Source organism: Astyanax mexicanus, chromosome 4, assembly GCF_023375975.1.
Source record: "Astyanax mexicanus isolate ESR-SI-001 chromosome 4, AstMex3_surface, whole genome shotgun sequence".
In the NCBI taxonomy this organism is placed as follows: Eukaryota; Metazoa; Chordata; class Actinopteri; order Characiformes; family Acestrorhamphidae; genus Astyanax; species Astyanax mexicanus.
In genome coordinates, this window is record NC_064411.1 from 17374927 (window position 1) to 17395225 (window position 20299).

General features: G+C 37.2%; 4 protein-coding genes across 8 annotated transcripts in view; all 4 read right to left on the minus strand.

The window, feature by feature from the left end:
* The window catches only part of LOC125801319 (zinc finger protein 585A-like), an 86046-nt gene extending 71695 nt beyond the window's left edge, over positions 1-14351 (minus strand). The window contains exon 1 of the mRNA XM_049477850.1: positions 14288-14351. The gene's annotated coding sequence lies outside the window, so the exon portion shown is untranslated. The remainder of the gene's footprint in view (positions 1-14287) is intronic.
* The window catches only part of LOC125801678 (zinc finger protein 160-like), a 289977-nt gene that overhangs the window by 234534 nt on the left and 35144 nt on the right, over positions 1-20299 (minus strand). The gene's annotated exons all lie outside the window — the stretch shown is intronic.
* LOC125801155 (zinc finger protein 420-like) overlaps positions 1-20299 on the minus strand; it is a 573258-nt gene that overhangs the window by 12254 nt on the left and 540705 nt on the right. The window contains exon 1 of one of the 5 annotated variants that reach the window (XM_049477373.1): positions 8272-8390. The exons of the other annotated variants lie outside the window; for them this stretch is intronic. The gene's annotated coding sequence lies outside the window, so the exon portion shown is untranslated. Of the gene's footprint in view, positions 1-8271; positions 8391-20299 lie in introns of those variants that run through there. 5 annotated transcript variants of the gene reach the window in all.
* Positions 11208-12535, minus strand: LOC125801550 (zinc finger protein 420-like; the record flags this gene model as incomplete). Its single annotated transcript, XM_049478386.1, has 1 exon — positions 11208-12535. A coding segment is annotated over one exon (813 nt), but the record flags the coding sequence as incomplete, so codon positions are not given.

The following is a 20299-nucleotide window of genomic DNA, read 5'->3' on the forward strand; positions in this document are numbered from 1 at the left end:
AGTTTACATATATATTTACAACCATCAGGTTTTGTGTTTGTAAAACACACCGTGTGTGATAGAGAGTCGAGTTTTGTATTTGTAAAACGCGTTGTGTTTGTTTGCAAGTAGTATCATATTTACAGAATACGTTTTCTTTATTTGTGTAGTTTTGGCACTAATTTAGCTCCATACTTGTACATGAAAAGACACTAACAGATGTAGTATTTACCTGACTGCATTCTCATATCTCTATATTATCATTTTAAGAGGCCGTGAGAAGATCAATCATGCCACCACCAAAGGATGCAGAGATCGAGCAGGTTGCAAAGGTTTGGCTTTGGAATGCACGGGACCGTTCAGGTGGACGGAAGCATCGTCTCATGCAGTCTCTTCAAAAAAATAGTTAATTTATGATCTATGCTATATTAATGCATAAACAATATTCATTTTTGATATTATGATTAACTATATCTGTTCTATTTATGTAAAGTACATCTATTTTCTCCTTCATTATTATTGCTGTGAGATAAAAACCTTAATGCAAAAACTAATGTTATATTCAATTAGAATTTTTTTTACTGGTTTGATTGGGATTACATTTTGGTTCCAAGTCTACAAGCAAGAGGAATAAAATTAATAATAGAGATCAGGGGTGGGTTTCCTGAAAGCTTCGTTACGCTAAGAACTTCGTTAACTCGTACTTAAGATTGATCGTTAATTAAAGAGTGTTTCCCAAACCCGTGCGTAACTAAAGTACTACGTAAACTCGCTCGCAGATTAACGAGTGCCCTCACCCAGTCGATATTCTTAAGAGCTTCTTTAGGGGATCTCTACTTGCAGTTCAGCACCTTAAACACCAGGGACCGCCAATTTTGAGGGAGAAAAATTATAATTTCCCTGGTTGAAGCAAATATATTATGTTACTATTAATTATAATCAATTATATTATATATATAATTATTATTATAATAATTAATATTATTATATTATATTATATTATTTCCCGTGTCTGCGGGTGCTCCGGTTTCCTCCCACAGTCCAAAGTTCAGGCTAATTGGATGTCGGATAAAAATTGCCCCTTAGGTGTGAGTGTGTGAGTGGATGTGCCTGTGTGTCTGTCTGCCCTGCGATGGATTGGCGGCCTGTCCAGGGTGTATACTGCCTTCCCCCCGATGCCGGCTGGTATAGACAGCCACCCCCCAAGACCCTTAACGGATAAAGCGGTTGACGATGAGTGAGTAAGTGAGTGAGTTATATTATATTATATTATATTATATTATAATGCCAACTTTGTCTGTGTAGTCTAACTGGGCATACTGGAATTGACCAATCAAACCCATAAATTATTAAAAATCCAGATTCCTGCAGATGATGCTCACGGTCTAAGCAAAGCTGCAAAGTCACCAAGTCCGTGGATTCTGTAATCAGGCTGTTATGTGGCATACACACACTTATATACACTTCCCACCAGCCCGGGAATTACAGCACAATACAATATATTTCCATTCTATTGGGAAAATTCCTGGTACTGTAGGTCCGGTGCAGGGGACGCCTGCAGTGTCTTTACTCACACCTACACGTATTGTAAAGGGTATCGGTGAATGTGCAGGTAATATTTAATATTATTCTTTATTTAGGTGCTTCTAATCAACATTAGCTGCGGTCCAATCTGAAGGGAGCTGCCCAACTAGGCAGCATTTTCAGGCAGCATAGGCGCTCTCCCGAGAAAAGGACTGTCCCATTCGGAAGGTAGCATGTGCTGCCTACCTGGGCAGCTGCCTTATTTTACCCCGATTCTGAAGGCAGCGTGAGATGTATCCTTCACGGCGAAGGCAATCAGATGATGCATTTCACCAGATCAGAGTTCCAGCGCTCAGATTTAAAAACATGGCGGACGGAGCCGGCACTGCCACGGAGTTTCTGTACAAATGTAAGTAATTCCCTCCTGTATTTCCACTCACTGCTGCGTGGGTTTATCAAACAAGCATATTTTAGACTGTTTTAAGCTGTTTTCCATCGTTGTTTTCGCCTGTACTTCATTTAATGTAAGACCTGACCGGCGGAAGCTACCGTTAGCTTATCGCGCTAATTTACCGGTTAAGCTAACATGCATCTAGCCGACTTACAGAGTACCAAACGCGGCTGCAGCGCTGAGGAAACCCCCGCTAGGAAACAAAGATACCCTGGCCGTCCAGTATAAAAAGTTTTAACTGTTTTAAGTCACTGTTACGTATAACTAAGTGATTTACTGTGTAAATAGTGTAAACGTGTAGAATAACCTGTAATTCAGTGATTTAATGTGTAAATAGTTTAATTGTTAGAGGGAATAACTAGATTTACCTGTAACTGAGTGATTAACTGTGTAAATGGTGTAATTATGAGCGTGTTCTCCATAAACCGCTGTTACTAATTCAGATTTATTTTTTCCACAGGGATGAACGTATGCTGACTCCAGAGCGTGTCCCGAACGCGCTGCCCTATAAGATCCCTTATGGGTGAAAATGCTGCCGAACGAGGGAGCTGCCTTTGAAGGCAATGACTACCTAGGCAGCTCCCTTCAGATTGGACCGCAGCTATTGTGTCCGTTCATCTGGGCAAACTCTGGGGTGTGTCAGCTCACAAATATATAAACACCAGTCAAAAGTTGACGCGTCTCTTTTTTTTCTTTTTTTTTTTTTTACATTGTCGATTAATATTAAAACTATGAAAACAATTAATTGACGCATATGGTATTATCTAGTTAACAAAGAGGTGCATGGCCTTCAAAATCCCCTGACCTAAACCCAACTGAGATGGTGATTTAGGATGAGCTGGAGCTTTACAGTGTGTGTGTGTGTGTGTGTATATATATATATATATATATATATATATATATATATATATATATATATATATATATATATATATATATATATATATTTATATAAATATATATATATATATATATATATATATTTACACTGTTCAAAAAAATAAAGGGAACACTCAAATAACACAATAAGACTCCAAGTAAATCAAACTTCTGTGAAATTAAATTGTCCACTTAGGAAGCAACACTGATTGACAATCAATTTCACCTGCTGTTGTGCAAATGGAATAGACAACAGGTGGAAATTATTGGCAATAAGCAAGACACACTCAATAAAGCAGTGATTCTGCAGGTGGGGACCACAGACCACTTCTCAGAACCTATGCTGTCTGGCTGATGTTTTGGTCAGTTTTGAATGTTGGTGGTGCTTTCACACTCGTGGTAGCATGAGACGGACTCGTCCGTTCCCCAGACCTGAATCCGATTGAGCACATCTGGGACATCATGTCTCGCTCCATCCACCAACGTCACGTTGCACCACAGACTGTCCAGAAGTTGGTGGATGCTTTAGTCCAGGTCTGGGAGGAGATCCCTCAGGAGACCATCTGCCACCTCATCAGGAGCATGCCCAGGCGTTGTAGGGAGGTCATACAGGCACGTGGAGGCCACACACAATACTGAGCCTCATTTTGACTTGTTTTAAGGACATTACATTAAAGTTGGATCAGCCTGTAGTGTGTTTTTTCACTTTAATTTTGTGTGTGGCTCCAAATCCAGGCCTCCATTGGTTAATACATTTCATTTCCATTGATGATTTTTGTGTGATTTTGTTGTCAGCACATTCAACTTTGTACAGAACAGAGTATTCAATGAGAATATTTCATTCATTTAGATCTAGGATGTGTTATTTGAGTGTTCCCTTTATTTTTTTGAGCAGTGTATATATATATTTACTAGGGCTGGACCCGAATATTCGGGTATTCGGATATTCGTTCGTTGAGTAGGTATTCGGTTTTTAATTTTGGTATTCGGATATTCGTTTTTTTTCTCCTTTCCAGAGTTCCACCTCAATCTAACCACTTCTGTTCTCGCGGGTCCCGTCAGAATATCTTGCGCGCGGGACAGAACTGAACTGTTATTGGCTGGAGCGGGAGTTTAATCCAGACGATGCGGGAGCAAATTAATAAATAGTTAAGAAAACTGTAATAATTGTAAAAAAAAAAACCTAAAGAAAACTCTCAACGCGCAGGATGGACCGACACACACACGCACACACCGATGGTGTTTGGACTGGGGTAAGGAACGGGACCACACTATTCAGCGCTGCTGTTTTAATAAATATATAAGTAAATTTGAAGCATTAAATGTAGTTTATTTAATTTATATTAGGAACGTGGGGCGGGAGCGGCAGAAATGTGTATGTGGCGGGCGGGCGCGGGATTAAAAGAAGCAATTTTTTTTTGCGGAGCGGTAACGAGACAGAAACGCGGGAGCGTGGAAGAGTGGGTTTAAAAATCAGTCTCGCACAGACCTCTATTATACATGATAAAAAAAAATGCAGGCTCTTCGAAACTGATTTATATAATAAAACGTAAGGGGTAATGTGGCAACAGTAGAGGCTAAATCGGTTACAAAAGCCTGGCCTACAAAAATTATGTCTGAACGAATTTCCTCTTATCTAATATAATTTAAAATGGTTTAAAAATATAAAATAATTTCTAAGCAAACGAAATATTTAATATTGATCTTATAGCCCAAGTGCAAAAATACAAAATCAGTAATACGGCTATGCCCTGCACAATCCTTAAGCCGAAATAGACCAAGTACAATAACGTCATTAACAATGACTTTCCTCTACTCTAATATAATTTAACATGGTTTAAAAATATAAAATAATTTCTAAACAAACGAAATATTTAATATTGAGCTTATAGCCCAAGTGCAAAAATACAAAATCAGTAATAAGCCCTGCACAATCCTTTAACCGAAATAGACCAAGTACAGTTTACAATGACTGTCCTCTAATATAATTAACAATGTTTAAGAATATAAAATACTTCCTGAACAAACGTTTTTTTTTTTTGTTGTTTTTTTAAGCAAATAGCCTAAGTGTGAAAACACAAACAGCAATTTACTGGGCTGGCTTGCGCAGCGGAGAAACCGTGCAGCAGCAGCCTCCTAGCCTGCTTACGCAGCGGATAAGCCGCGGTCTGGGGCAGCAGAAATTCCGGGATGAAAACACAAAGAAATCTGGGCTAAAAACACAGAAAAAATATGGGGTGAAAACACAAAAATCCGGGATAAAAACACCAAAAATCCGGGGTGAATATGTCTCGTCGGTCAGAGCAAATTGAACATTTTTCAGTGGATTAAAGGGGCCGTGATTTGCTTTTTTTTTTTTTTTTTACCTCTTTTTTTAAAAACGAATATTCGAATATTCCCTTCGAATCAGTGCCGAATATCCGGAGCTCAAAAAACGCTATTCGGGCCAGCCCTAATATTTACACACCGGAAATAGGCTGGACTTCAGCAATTCAAGCCAGAGAGCTACAGATCAGATTTGAGAAAACAACTCTCTCCAAGCAAACCTGGGTGCTTGTTGATGATGCTGTTCTTCGTACTAATTATTATTTTTTTCTGTAATAGATTTTCTTATATACAAAGAACAGTATCAGCGAAGACTTATTTCATGCATCTACATGACATCACAGCTCAAGATTCTACAGCTTGCTAATTTAACAGAAAACTCCATATTGTACTGTATTAATACACAGAATAAAACATGTTAGCAAATTAAAGTATCTTTGTCCATGCTGTTTAATAAAAACTGTTAAAACACTAATAATAATTATACTTAATAATAATAATACTTAATAATAATTATACTTAATAATATTTAGTAACAATAATACTTAATAATTAATAATAATAATAATCAGATTATTATTAAAATTATTATTATAATTATAATACAATGCAATAAATACGTGAACGTGACAATAAGAATAAGAAGTCACTTCACACTTTGACATTGTTTAAAAAAAATACACAACTAAACAACCAGCATTGTCAGGTCCTCGGCCTGTTTTGTCTGTTCTTGTGCCTGTTGTGTTGTTCCCACGTGACCCCTGCTTCTCTGTGTCCCCTGTCTCAGTAATTTTCCACCACAAGTCTCATTTGTAGCTCCGCCCCTACCCCAGGTGTTTCCAATTCTTGTGTGTTTCAAGTCACTATAAATATCCCTCCTCTGTCACTTGTTCCTGGTCGGTCTTTGCACTAACCTCTGTTGTTTTGTCTCTCTGTGTTTCTTCGCGTTTCATAGCCCTAGTCCTTGCTCTGTGTTTTTCTCTGTTTATTTCTTGTTTGGTTTTTCTAGTTTCTTGTTTAGCTCCGTGTTCCCTAGCTCCCTGTATATACCCTGCTTTGTGTTTATTTCTAGTTTAGCTCCTTGTATATATTCTCTGTTTGTTTATCGTTATTATTTTCTCTAGTTTGTTTATGTTCTCTAGTCCCCCTCGTTTATTTTGGTTTATTATCTTTGTTACGTGTTTACTTGTTTCTTTGTTTATCTTTGTTATTTATTTAATAAATTATTATTTGTTTTGCCCTTACCTGCACTTGCGTCCGTCTCCTCATCTACCTGCCTGGGTCACCCACCGTAACAAGCATTATAGATAGATACTTTATTTTATTTATCCCGATGGAATTTTAGGGAATTTATACACTTAAAGAATGGAAAAAACTGAGAAGAAACAGAATAGAAGAAACTAACATTTTGGTTGAGAAATATTTGGCATTATGAAGTAAAAATGAAGTATATCCTGTTAATTACTTATGATCTGAGCCAATAGTTTAAGGAATTTTAATAATAAAGAATATTTAAACATTTGTCATTTAAAAAGTTTAGACATTTTACAATGTTTGTAACTGTTGTAAGCATGGTTAATTGATGTACATTTATTATAAATGTTACCAGTATTTTAAATATTTTGTTAAACATATACAGATATGTCTAACAACATGATTTAATGTTTAATTAAAGAAGCAATATGGAGAAAATAAATTTCTTTAGCCAATGCCAGCATGTTTAATACTAGGCGAATAGTATAAATATGTAGATTTCAGAGGTTTGACTGTACTAAAACTAGTGTTGCTGGGTAATACAGTTTTGCGCTGGGACTTTATTAATGTATTCTGATTCAGGAGACATAACTCTTTGATAAAAGTAACATTATAAGAAAAAATATATTTCTTTCAGCCACTGAAAGCATGGCAAAATTTACTTTAGCACATAAGTGCCACACTTCTTTACCAATGCGAACCTAAATCACTGGGAATTGGAAGAACTAAGACTAACTTGGCTGAAGATAAGTTTCTAACTTTAACTCGGAGCCTACTAAACGTGGTCACCTCCGTTTCTAGAACAGGTAATTGAATCAGGCAACACTAAGATTTACTGGAGATAGAACTAACATCACAATAAAAGTCCCGCCCTTTTATACAAATATCATTTTTGTGTTATAATTATTATAATTATAAATACAGTTATTGTAGCTAACATTTTCACCATTCGACCAAAAAAATAAAATGAAATATAAACCATATTCCGACTAATGATCCATATATATTTATCCCCAATACTTCTGTTCTGTTCAAAGCATCTACCAAACCATTTAATTTACCACTTAAATACAAATTCAGACGCATTAAACAGCTAAACAATGTCTTCTTTATTATATCTGAACTGTTGTGTTAATCCTCCAGCCTGATGCTTCATTTACACTATCTAGCACTGAGTCTTGTGAAGCAGTTTTGTGTTAAATCCACCCTGTTCACTCTGTAACACAAGCACCCGTCCACCTGACCCTCTATTTCTGTAAACATATATTACTGTGAAAAATCTGATTCAACATGCCATTATATTAATAAGGCACTCTGTGTATTGAACATTGGAGTAAAATAAATGATATTGGGCAGATATAATCTGCTTCTGATAGATACAATAAACGAACCAATGATAAATATTTTCAACAGGACAATTTTAAAATCGTATTGTAATTGTTAAGAAGAGCTAGCTGGTATTAAACCATGTAGAAGCCACTGTGGTGCATCTGATTAAAATGCTGGAGATGATGTACTCTGAAAACAGTATTTACTGCAGCAGAGGAGTTGTGGTATATACAGAATAGATCAATGCAATCCGATTATATCCGATTTATCCAGATATAAAAGGGATACTTACTACTTGAAACACATAACTGACTACAATTTACAACACTAACACCTAAACAAAGATACACACTTCTATGAGGTGTTCTCTGGTAATAATAATAGGCAGATCAGAAACAGCTAGAAGCTATACAGAGCTATACAAAGAGCTGATCAGTTAGCATAGCATGTAACTCCTTGAAAGTACACCTACAACTAGGAAAGTAACAGTTATCTACACTTTATGAATAAACAGCAGTGTAGGTACTTACAGGTATCTGAATGCACACAAGAATTAAATGTCCTCGGTAATCCCACAAAACTTTACTAAGCTGCACACCGTCCACTATCTCCACTGTTCCTCTACAGAAGTCCTCTCTATCTGTGGTATGCAAGCCCCCAACTGAGGCCCCTCAGTCTCAGCATCGCTCTGATTGGCTAAACAAGAGGAGCCATGAGGGTTGCAGGCACTGTGGGTGGGACTCAGTGGAGGAGCTATTTAGCTCCTGAAGTCTTTGGGCCAACTCTTGGCTCTTTGTAACAGTAATTGTAAAATATAAATAAATATAAATAATCTCAGGTGTGTTTGTGCTTCTAATAATGATATAAAACATTATGTTCTAAAGAACAGATTCTTCTATTAAATCTCTGCAGGCCCTATTTACCATAATAAGAACAGAAACATTCACCAAGACTCACTGATTTGTACACTGTAGAGAAAAGAATATATGAATTATAAGAAACAGTGAAGGTGTGAGTAATGTTTTAAAAAAACAACTAAATTTAAGTTTAAGACCTGTGTAAATAAACATTAAATCTGTTAGCTAGTAAACGCTAACAATTAAATAAACTGAGGTAAAATTTGAGGATAATTTACTCTTACTGAGGCAAATTAGCTTAAAACAGATAGTAATTTGTAGAATTGTTAGAATGGTGGCAATTAGTTCCTCCAAACCGTTTAAAAACCTTTCTAGGTCACAGAAAACAGAAAATAAATGCTCTTTCTCCTCAGAAACTTTGGGTACATTCAATAGCTAGCTTAGCCAACACAAGGAAGCTAGCTAATTCAGCTTTTTCCTAACTTACCAAAAATCAGCCTTTAATTATACTAATTAAATCTGAATTAGTTTAATCTCATAAATTTACCCATAAATTATTCGTTCTTTTCTCAGTTTATTAAACAGTATAAGAGAAAGAGAGCTAATTCACTGCTAACTCTGTTAGCTGCTAACAGGCTAATGTTGACAGGAATCTGACAGGAGAGAATCTACTGCTGAATCAAAGCCTCATAAAGAGCAGGGGCCTCATTTATAAAGAGTGCGTACGCATAAAAAGAGGGCAGAAATGTGCGTAAGCAACATCTCACGCAAGAATTGTGATTTATAAAGAAATACTTGGTGTGAAAACGAGCGTACATTTAAGCAAGGTTTAAGGCACGCGTATGCCTTCAAAAGTGTGCGGAGAGAGCGGGAATTAGTGGCATCATGTGGTAAAGTAGGGAATTGTTAGTAAATGCGCAAGCTTTTCTTCCTTCCGCATATTAGTTACCACATAAATCAAAATTAACAAAGGAAGATTAAGCATTACTTTACTTTATTTTTTACTTTATTACATATTTTTTTCTGCATGTATAGTTAAAATTATTTCTGTATCTTATTCTGTATTATATGTATATGTAGTGTTAATTTTCCACTAACTTGTATATTTCACTTTGTAGTTTATATCAGTTTTATTTGTATTATCTGTTTTATCTCACAGTTGTAAAATCTAAAGGTGCTATATATATATATATATATATATATATATATATATATATATATATATATATATATATATATATATATATATATTAGCCGGGGCTACATGAGGAATATGCGAGAGTGGCGTATCCCATACTGAGATACGGAATGAATGCTTGAAAGAGAATACAAATTACATTTAAGAAAAAAAATATGCAAGAAATAAAAAATAAATAAATACCGGCCGTAAAACACTGTTAAACTGCTTTGTTTGTACATTTAGCTAGGCTAACTACCAATAATAATGGTCAGTAAAACAGCAAACACTGTTGTTTGGACATTTAGTTAGGCTAGCTACCAATAATAAAAGTCAGTAAAACGGCAAATGCTACATTTATACATTTAGCTAGGCTAGCTACCAATAATAATGTTCAGTAAATCAGCAAACTGCATATTTGAACATTTAGCTAGCTAGCAAACAATAATAATAGTCATTAAAACAACAATTGCTACATTTGTACATTTAGCTAGGCTAGCTAACAATAACAATAGACAGTAAAACAGGAAATGCTTTGTTTATACATTTGGTCAGTAAAATAGCAAATCCTGTATCGTGGCACGAGATCTCACGAGATTAAGACGTGACGATATTTCTCGTCAAGCTTAAACCTCTCACAGTTTAGTGTGGACTTTTTAAGATACAACACTGGCAACTGGCAACACAGTAGCAGCGAGTTTGGTGGTTGAGCAGTGAGCAGAAGAGGAAAATTCGGGGAATTTGCATAGAACAGAGGTCACGGGCGGACCGTGGTCCGGGTCCGGACCCAAACCTATTGAGAAGGATTTAATTGTATACACGCTTTGCAGCGCAGTAAATCACAGACCAATCACGTGTGAGGTTATATCACCAACCACTCTCTTCAGTCAATCAGATCTGTGCAGACGTGGAAAAAATAAATAAATAAACACACCGCTCCTCACGCGGGATCGAACCCGTGTTGTCAGGGTCGCGGTCCCGCTGCTCCGGCTGTTGAATTGGGACATGGCCGTGAAAAAAACGCCTTTATAAGGAGATAGTGAGCCTGGGCGAGAATGGGCGAAAAAACGAGAACGGACGAAAACTAAAGTCACGCCGAGTGCGACAGAGAGACAGGCGAGGAATTTTGTATAACTGGATCATTCTGAATTCTAATTAAATACTCCTGGCATAGAAGATGCTTCTGCTACTTTTAACAGAGTGACAGACGGTAACAGAGTGACCAACAAGACTGTACTGTGCTTAAAACATGTTCTGTCTCTGTTTGCACTTCAAGCATAGTCTTAATATGACTGGTTATGCATAGTTACATTACAAGAGATTTAGGAGAAAAAAAACACAAACCATAGTCTTAATATAACTGGATATGAATCTCAGGCCTATAGGTTTCATGTCAAACATGTGTTGAGAAAACACAATGAGACTGGAGATCTGCAATATAAAAGCTGTTTATTAAAACACACATGGGTAAATATAGAGGTGAAGTAATACAAAGATAATAGTTTGTACTGGATAAAAACAATTAAGAAACGACATTATTTGGATATTCTTAGTAACTTTGGAGATTAAAAAAACCATAAGCAACATTTAATATTCAATAAGGAAAAGATAAGAGAGTATAAAACTTGAGTAATACAACACAACCAAATATCCCTCTATATCCCTCTATAGTAACAGATTTTTAATTGGACTGAACCATAGACAAACAAGAACACCAGCAGAGGGAGTGAATGAGCCTGTAACCTTACTGCGCAACAGTAACTAACCTAAAAACTGAGCTCTGTCTCACAAAGAATGTCCTGGAATATTCAAACTTACAAGACATAAAAACATAACATGGAATTCTATACACATCATCCCTGGATAAGAATAGTTTTGCTGAACCTGTAAAATCCATTGTTAAATACAGTTCATATTTGTTTCTGGTGGAATTTATGATTTGCGCTTTTAATTGCCATGGGACAAATTTGGGAAATTTTTCTCTCCTGTGTGAATGTGCTGGTGTTTTTTGAGATTACTCTGTATAGTAAAACTCTTCCCACAGTCTGAGCAGTGATATGGTTTCTCTCCTGTGTGAATGCGCTGGTGTATTTTGAGAGCACTCTGTTCAGTAAAACTCTTCCCACAGTCTGAGCAGTGATACGGTTTCTCTCCTGTGTGAATGCGCTGGTGATTTTTGAGATTACTCTGTATAGTAAAACTCTTCCCACAGTCTGAGCAGTGATACGGTTTCTCTCCTGTGTGAATGCGCTGGTGTATTTTGAGAGCACTCTGTTCAGTAAAACTCTTCCCACAGTCTGAGCAGTGATGCAGTTTCTCTCCTGTGTGAATGCGCTGATGCCGTTTGACAGTCTCCAGTCGATTAAAGCTCTTCCCACAGTCTGAGCAGTAATAAGGTTTCTCTCCTGTGTGAATGCGCTGATGTATTTTAAGTTTACTCTGTGTAATAAAACTCTTCCTACAGTCTGAGCAGTGAAATGGTTTCACTCCTGTGTGAATGCGCTGGTGTTTTTTGAGATGACTCTGTTGATTAAAACTCCTCCCACAGTCTGAGCAGTGATACGGTTTCTCTCCTGTGTGAATGCGCTGGTGACTTTTGAGATTACTCTGATGATTAAAACTCTTCCCACAATCTGAGCAGTGATACGGTTTCTCTCCTGTGTGAATGCGCTGATGCAGTTTTAGAGTCTCCAGTCTATTAAAACTCTTCCCACAGTCTGAGCAGTGATATGGTTTCTCTCCTGTGTGAATGCGCTGGTGTTTTTTTCAGATGACTCTGTTTAGTAAAACTCTTGACAGAGTGCTGATGTTTCTCCATGTCGGGACTTGGCTTCATTTGTCTTTTAAATGTAGCAAACAATTTCTGCGTGTTCTGGAGATTCTTCAGGACGGCTTCTGCTTCACCTCTTTCAGCAGTTTAACTTTGCTCTTAGTTAAATATCCTGGTTGTTGGTGATGAATTTCAGGAAAATATTTTAATTTCTGGAAAACACAAAGAAAAATGCCATTGAATATTAAAATAAAAGCAGGTCAATTAACTAAAGAGATTCTAAGTCATTCTAAGTGAGTGATGTTACCCTTTAATCTGAAGCTTTGAGGCGTGTGCCGAAAAAATGACACACATTGGTTCGAATCACATTGCCGATGCTTGATTTGTTCTTCATCACGACAGATGATGTCCAAAGCTTTTTCCTTTAAACCAATTTATAAAAGTTTCCACACATTAACCAAATACATTAATCCAAATCAATGCTTCACAAACCTGATTTTTTTTTTTAACAACTCCTGATAACAGTTCATTATTTTCCACCACACTGGCTTCAGGCTAACAGTGATATGCGCTCCTGAGTTCAAGATGTGTTTTTTGGAAATGTTGATCCGATGCAGTTGTCTTGTTGGTGCAGGGAATTGTAGTTCAAAATAAAATCACAGCAAAATAATGACCTTTTTACTGTTACAACACATCAACCAACCTCCAACAGGAGTGTAAAACATAAGAGTCTCTTTTGTTTACTAAAGGTTAACACAATCATAACAATTTGTAAGAATTCATATTATTTTATGTAGTTCTTTTTCAATTATTTTTGTAGTCTTTTTAACCTCTTACACAAATGTTTAATTGTGTATTTTTGTCAAGTTGCTCAAAGTGTGATTCTTCTTCTTCTTATTATTATCAAATTCATGTTTTTGTTATTATTATTATTATCATCATTATTAAAGTATCAGCAAAAGAGCAGCTGGAGACTGTATTCCACAGTAATGGTTTAACTGGGATTTCTTAAAAACAGCGGAGCTAAAGATGTTGTAATTTGCTAATATTTGTGTTTGTTATTACAGTGAAATAGCAAGTTTTCTGTTAAATCAGTAAGCTAATAAATGTTACTTGTGAAATTCCTCTTCTTGCCTGAACTTTTCCTCACTATAATCACTAAATCTTTCATTCTTACATTTAATATTTTAATATTTTAAGTGGACTTTTATTTTGATGGGAGAGTCACATGACTTACCAGCAACTGTTGTGGTGGAACCGGAATAAGTAAAGGAAAATTAACTAAACTAAACTAAATTAGTGTAACTAAGAAATGTGTAGAGACTGATCACACAAACTTAAAAAGGAATTTCCACAGAACTGATTTATCTCAGGTGTGTGTTAGTGATGTGGGGGAGGGGGGGCAGGAGTGTGAGGTTCCGTTATCCTGTGTATGATCTGTAAAGCCCCCCCCATCCCCAGCTCCGCGACCCCCTACTGCAGACTGCTGAGCAGAGCTAGGAGAAGATCCAGTGCTGGTGGTGTAAATGCTGCACATGCTGAAGGTGCTGAAGGTGGTGTGAGTGTAGGAGTGAATGTAGAACAGCGTGATGGAGGGAGGGAGGGAGGGAGGGAGAGAGAGAGAGAGAGAGAGAGAGAGAGAGAGAGAGAGAGAGAGAGAGAGAGAGAGAGAGAGAGAGAGAGAGAGAGAGAGAGAGAGAGAGAGAGAGAGAGAGAGAGAGAGAGAGAGAATTTCTCCATACCTTCTGTAGTTCAGCTGATCCCGCTCTTCCTCCTCTCCAGCTACAGACCCCGGAAGCTCAGCGTCATCCGGGTTATGTAGAGCCCCGCCCCCTCCCCCGCTATATCACATTATACCCCATCACCGCTAGAGGGAGCCCGCGAGGGAGTCCTCAATGCATGGAGCTGAATGGAGCTAAACAGCTAAAACTCTCATTTAAAAAACTGTATAACTACTTCTCTGGAGTTTTTCTTTAATTTTTACAAAGTAGAACAAAGTATTTCACTAAAATAGGACAGAAAACGTACCTCTATATTTCCATTTTCTAAAACTAATGTTTTGTATTAAGTAGATTTACTAGCATCACTGCTACTGATGCTGGAGTTACACACAGAGCTCATTTAAATGGATTAAAACTGCAGTTTATAAGCTTTAATAATTATCTCTGCGGTGATGCAACTTGTCTCATTTCTTTTATTGTTGAGATTGTGTAAATATGAATGAGGGTTTGTTTAAATGTTTTCTTCTTGTTGGTACTTACATAGATGAAAATAGTAATCTACTAAAATAAATAGGAAAACATATTTAACTGGAACTTACTTGGGTTGTGGGGGCTGCTACTAAATGGTTGTTAGAATTGGGTTAACTGAACTTACATTAAACTCTAAAATTAAAGCAGCAATTGCAGTTCTGGACAGTATGCAGATCTCATTAGTCTTGATAATGAAAAGGTAGGACATTTTTCATGTTCTTTCTGTTTACAACTCACTCTGAGGAATTCTGAGCACTTCAGAGCACTGACTGGTGTGTCACGGGACCGTGTAGGGTACTACAATCAAAAGAGTTGCATTACTGAATACTACATACTGGGCGGTGTGTAGTATGCAGTACATACTAGTGCAGTATGCAGTATAGTAGTATGCCATTTCGAATACAGCCTAGGACTGAGATAAAGTGAGCTATGGCTAGCTGCTCACTTTCTCTTATTATGGCTAGACACTGAAAGCAGGTTTTACCTCTTTGAAAACTTGAATGATCTTAATTTGTACATCCGAGTATCAATTAAAGACATTTAAGGTATTTTTTCTGAAAGAGAACCGCGTTTAGGTGTTGGCTAGCGTTCATGTTTGGTAATTATAACTAGAAAGCTAGCTAGCAGCCACAAAGTGAGCCTCTGAGATTATCAACGAATAAACGTATAATAATAAAAAACGTATCACCATAAATACATGTGTAGTGGATTAACCAGAGGATTTCTTCATTGCTTGGACACAAACACACACTACCCCCACTTTACGGCCTATAAGGAAACTTCGAACCCAGAACACTCTAAAAAAACCTTGGAGTAATCTTTTTTTCAAACAACCTTAAATTTCAAAATGACATTTACTGACTATTTCTTCACTCAGCCTCGCCCGAGAGCCCTAAATGCGAGTTTAGGGTAAAATTCTGTTTACATTCCTCCAAGTCATAAACCTCGGAGTTAATGTAAACATTTGGAACATTTGCAACACATTTGCAACATTTGCATCACTAGGACGGGACTGCGGACTTAAGAGAGTGTCAAAACTTAATTAATGCCTTGGAAATTGTTAATTCACCAAATGTTGTACCAATTTAGGGGTTTGTGCCTAGTTATTTCTGCAAAGCACTAAGAAATAAGTTGACAGAAATGGTCTAAGCTTGGGATTCCATTTTCAACATTGCAGGCTCAAATTCTGTGGGGTGCAGAAAGATCTTTACTCCCCCACCATCGTAAATTCCGACGCCAACCGCTTATCTAAACACTCAGCAAAGGGGAGGAATTCCTCACTCAGAAGATTTTGCTTAAAATACATATATATTGACTATATAAAAAAGGTGTTTTATAGAATGTTTACTAAATAATGGTATATGTGTCTGGTATATGGTATATGTGTTTGGATGTGTCCTGATTGAATTCTCCTACACATTCAAGTCTGAATCAACAAGGTTTAATTAGCATTTGATAATATAGCTTTATTTGGTTATCAGTGGTTTAATCATGTATTTTCTTTTAAGTGATTTAATTGGGTTTAAATAATATCATGACTCTTGATCTCTTTCTGACAGAGTACCATCCATCATTGTATTTCTAAGATTATCTTGAGTATTACAAAACTGTTTGTGGAAAATATATATATATTACATTTATTGTGATTCAATTGTAAGATTGTTTGTTTCCTGAATTTATCCTCACAAACTGATATGCTGAAAAAGGTATTTTGATCCACTGTTTAATTGAGTTTCTTTTGGTTTGATCTATTAGAAAAATGCTGAAGCATGTTGACCATGTGAGGAGGGGGGGTTTATGGCCCTTTGTGAATCCCCACCAAAGTTTGAAATTGCTCCTAGACCAATCAAAACACAGACATTTGGGCCACAGGGCCAATCATAGCTCAGGGGCCAAACAGGCCACAGAGACTAATAGTAAACTGGGCAGACACAGTTTTAGTTCAGTTGCCAGTTGGAGGAGTTTGCAGTTCAGTTCAGTTTGGAGTTGAAGAGAAGGAGTTGGAGAAGATGAGTTGAGGAAAACAGTTAGAGGAGAGAGGTTAGGGAGCCAGAGATGGAGAAAGGATAGACCGTTAGTTAGTCATCTTAAGTTAGTTTTCTTAGACTAGTGCATTTAATCTTCAAGTATATTAATATTAGCTATCCTAGTTAAAATATCTAAGGTTATTTTACAATCTACGAAGCCAAGCATTATTCCATCTAAGTTTAGCTAAAGTACAGCTGAAAAGGAGATCCGCCAGATCCAACCCAGAAACCTGCGGTCCGGAGGCCACCAGCAAGCCACCTGAGGGCGAAGGGATTTCCCTGTGGGTTCTACTGGGGCTCCGTGCTGACACAGGAAGTCCACCCACCCTGCAAACAGGCTCACGTGATCCTTTTTCGGGGTGAAGCAGCAGACGACCAACCCAGGCGGACGTCACCAAGGCTCACTTCAACAACTCAGAGTAAGGCAGAGCTGGGTTTAATCTTTCGGCAGATGGTGTCTGTTGGTCATGGTTTGGTCGGGTCTTTAATAGAGCGTCTTTAGTATAGATGACTCATTTTGAGTGGCTTGGTTGGAAATAAGAATTGGTTTCGTAGACTTAAAATGCCTTAGACCCTTATTTAGAAATATTCACTTAATAGTTCTATTAATCTCTATTCCTTTCATGTCAACATTATAACGTGTTTGTTCTTTTATTTCTCATTTATCATTCTACACTATGATTTGATAGCTAATGGCTACATTTATGACTTTTTAATGAATTATTTACTCATATCTGTGTGATTTAATAAATACTTTTATTTTACAAAACCTGTCATTTCAGTGTGTTTTTCTGGATAACTTGGTTATGAAAATTTCTGTCACCTGTAGAAACCACACCCTGAGATGTCTTGTGTTATTAATTAATTTGATTAATTAATTAATTAATTAATTAATTAATTAATCTAATTAAATTAATTTAATAACTGGCGCCCAATAAAAAAATATTTCAACATCTCAATTAGCACCAGGTATTAAACCACTGAGCCCGCTACATAATTGGCTCGCCAACGTGGGGCAGGATTATATTCTTATTGGTTCTCCGCCGCGAGACCAGAATATATACACATTTCATAACCAGTTCCAGAAAATAGCGCTGTAAGTTGCAGAATAAAGTGTATTTTGTTGTTATTATTAAATGCGTTAGCTGCTGGCTAGCTGGCCTAGTTGGAGTTAACTGCATAAACCCAGCGTGTTAGAAACACACGCACATGTTCTACACGTGTTTTTGTTTACAATTCAGGACTGGCCAGTCCCCCGCTGTGTGTGGTATGCGAGCGCTCTTGAAAACATTACGCTTATTTGTAAAATAAGCTTGGTTGACACACCGCCGTGTGTGGGCAACCTTAAACCCGGGTGTATATACGTGTATATACGTGTGTACTTACATAAAGTTCGAACTGTTTCCGGTAAAATAGACATATTTTGCCAGTGTTGATCTAAGGCCTTCGCGCAGCCCTGAGTCGCGGATCTCCGGCTCATCGACTCCGCGCTCCAGTTAAAACTGCCGGTTTTTGCGCGAAATCCGTAAAATCCTGCAGTACTGGACACTTCCACGTGCGTAAAAGAGTAGCTAACTTTTACGTAACACCACCCTGAGTGGCAGGAAGTCTATTGTGTGCGTGATTAAACTAACCACGCCAGGATGTAAATCCTCTTTGCTCATCTTGTGAAGTGTGTTGCTGCTGTGTTAAACTTTAGGACAGCCGAGTCCTTCTCCTCTGCTATTCACAGTCGACTGAGTCAGTCAAATCTGCTGACCAGGTCCCAGACCCAAGGGGCGGTCCTTAACGTGGCATCATCAGTGGGCGTGACCACTCCCACCAGTCGGCCTCTGCCACCATCTGGTGGACAGCCTGACTATTTACACTCAAACTCAAAGGGTGTTTTACTACCCCTCACCACTAGGGGGGGTACACTGCCACATCGCCATCTGGTGTTTGATTTGGTTAACTGCATACAGTGCAGAAAGGTGCATTTCATTTGTTTGACCACCAGAGGGAGCCACTTAGCCATATAGCTGTGTCGCCACCTGGTGTTGTATTTGTGTAATTGCTATCATCCTGTAGAGTGCATTTAGAGTTTCTGTCGCCAGAGGGTGCCAATTTCAAACAAACTTTTTGTTAAGTTAATAAAGGGAATTTGCATTGTGGTTGGGTTAAATGGTTTGTAAATAAGTAAACAAATAACTGCATTCATTTAATCGGTTAATATTAAATAGTTAAATTTAAGTTTCAGGTCTGCTCTCTCAAACATCACTCTTTATGTTACATTGAACCAAGCTAAATAGCTATCTCCATTGAGTAACTAATCACAACATAAAATAATTAACTGGTCATTTTAATCAATTTGATTAAGTAAAGTTAATTAAATTTTTGTTAATTAATTATTTTCAATTTAATTCAACCATCTTCAAATAAATCAAGATTAATTATTGATCGATTAAGATCAATTATTAATAACTAATTGAAATTAATTAATTGATTAACCATAAAAAAAAAAAAAAAAAAAAAAAAAAAAAAAAAAAAAAAAAAAAAAACTTATCCAGTTATCAGTTACTCAACCATATACCCAGCACACCTGTGCTTAATACATAGTTAAATTCTCCCATCCTGTACATAGTTAATAACTATACCCATATTTAGATTTAGACATTGTGTATAGTGCCCTACAGTTATTAAACTGTTCACTAGCATCACTGACAACAAATCTAACTATTCTTTTAAAATTAATCTACTAATTGTAACCTTAGGTCGCCCACTTTTAACAGATTTTCTTCTTAGAAAAGGCACAATGCTAATTGACTCGAACATAAAATAAACTTGTTTGTCATCAAAATTGTTTGATTCCACGTGCTTCACGTAAATCAAAATGTGTGCCACCGAAAAAGCTCTTTTAGAGCTTACAGCTGGTCTACCCCCAGGACTTACCATCCCAGTCCAACAAATGGACAGTGGGGGTCTCCATGCACTAATTGCCAAAAGCCTCAATGAGTGTGTATCTAAAATCCTTGAGGGCAAGCAACAAGTGGATCCGATTTCCCTAATACTGTGGAAACAACTGCTGTTGTCACAGGATCAACTTGCTGCTTCCTCCAAAACCATTCAAAATCTCCAAGCAGAGATTGTGACTTTAAATGATAGAGTTGCAGACCTAGAGAACAAAACTGTACAGTCTGAAATGAACCAAAGAGACCTAAAAACCGAAGTGCAGCTGCTTCAAAAGGAAGCCAACATAGCTACCCAACTTGCAGCTCAGTCACAGGAAAAACTAAAACATGCTATTGCAAGACAGGTTGAGCTACAAACTGAATTAGCACATGCTAACAATGCAGTCAAATTAACTCGAGACCAAACAGAGTTAACATTTGAGCTGATGATGGAGGGAGACTCCCCCATCAATCCAGCTGGTAAATCAGGAACCCCTGGGGTTCCGGATCCTAGGCAACAACCATCCACAAATACAATCCCTCTAGTC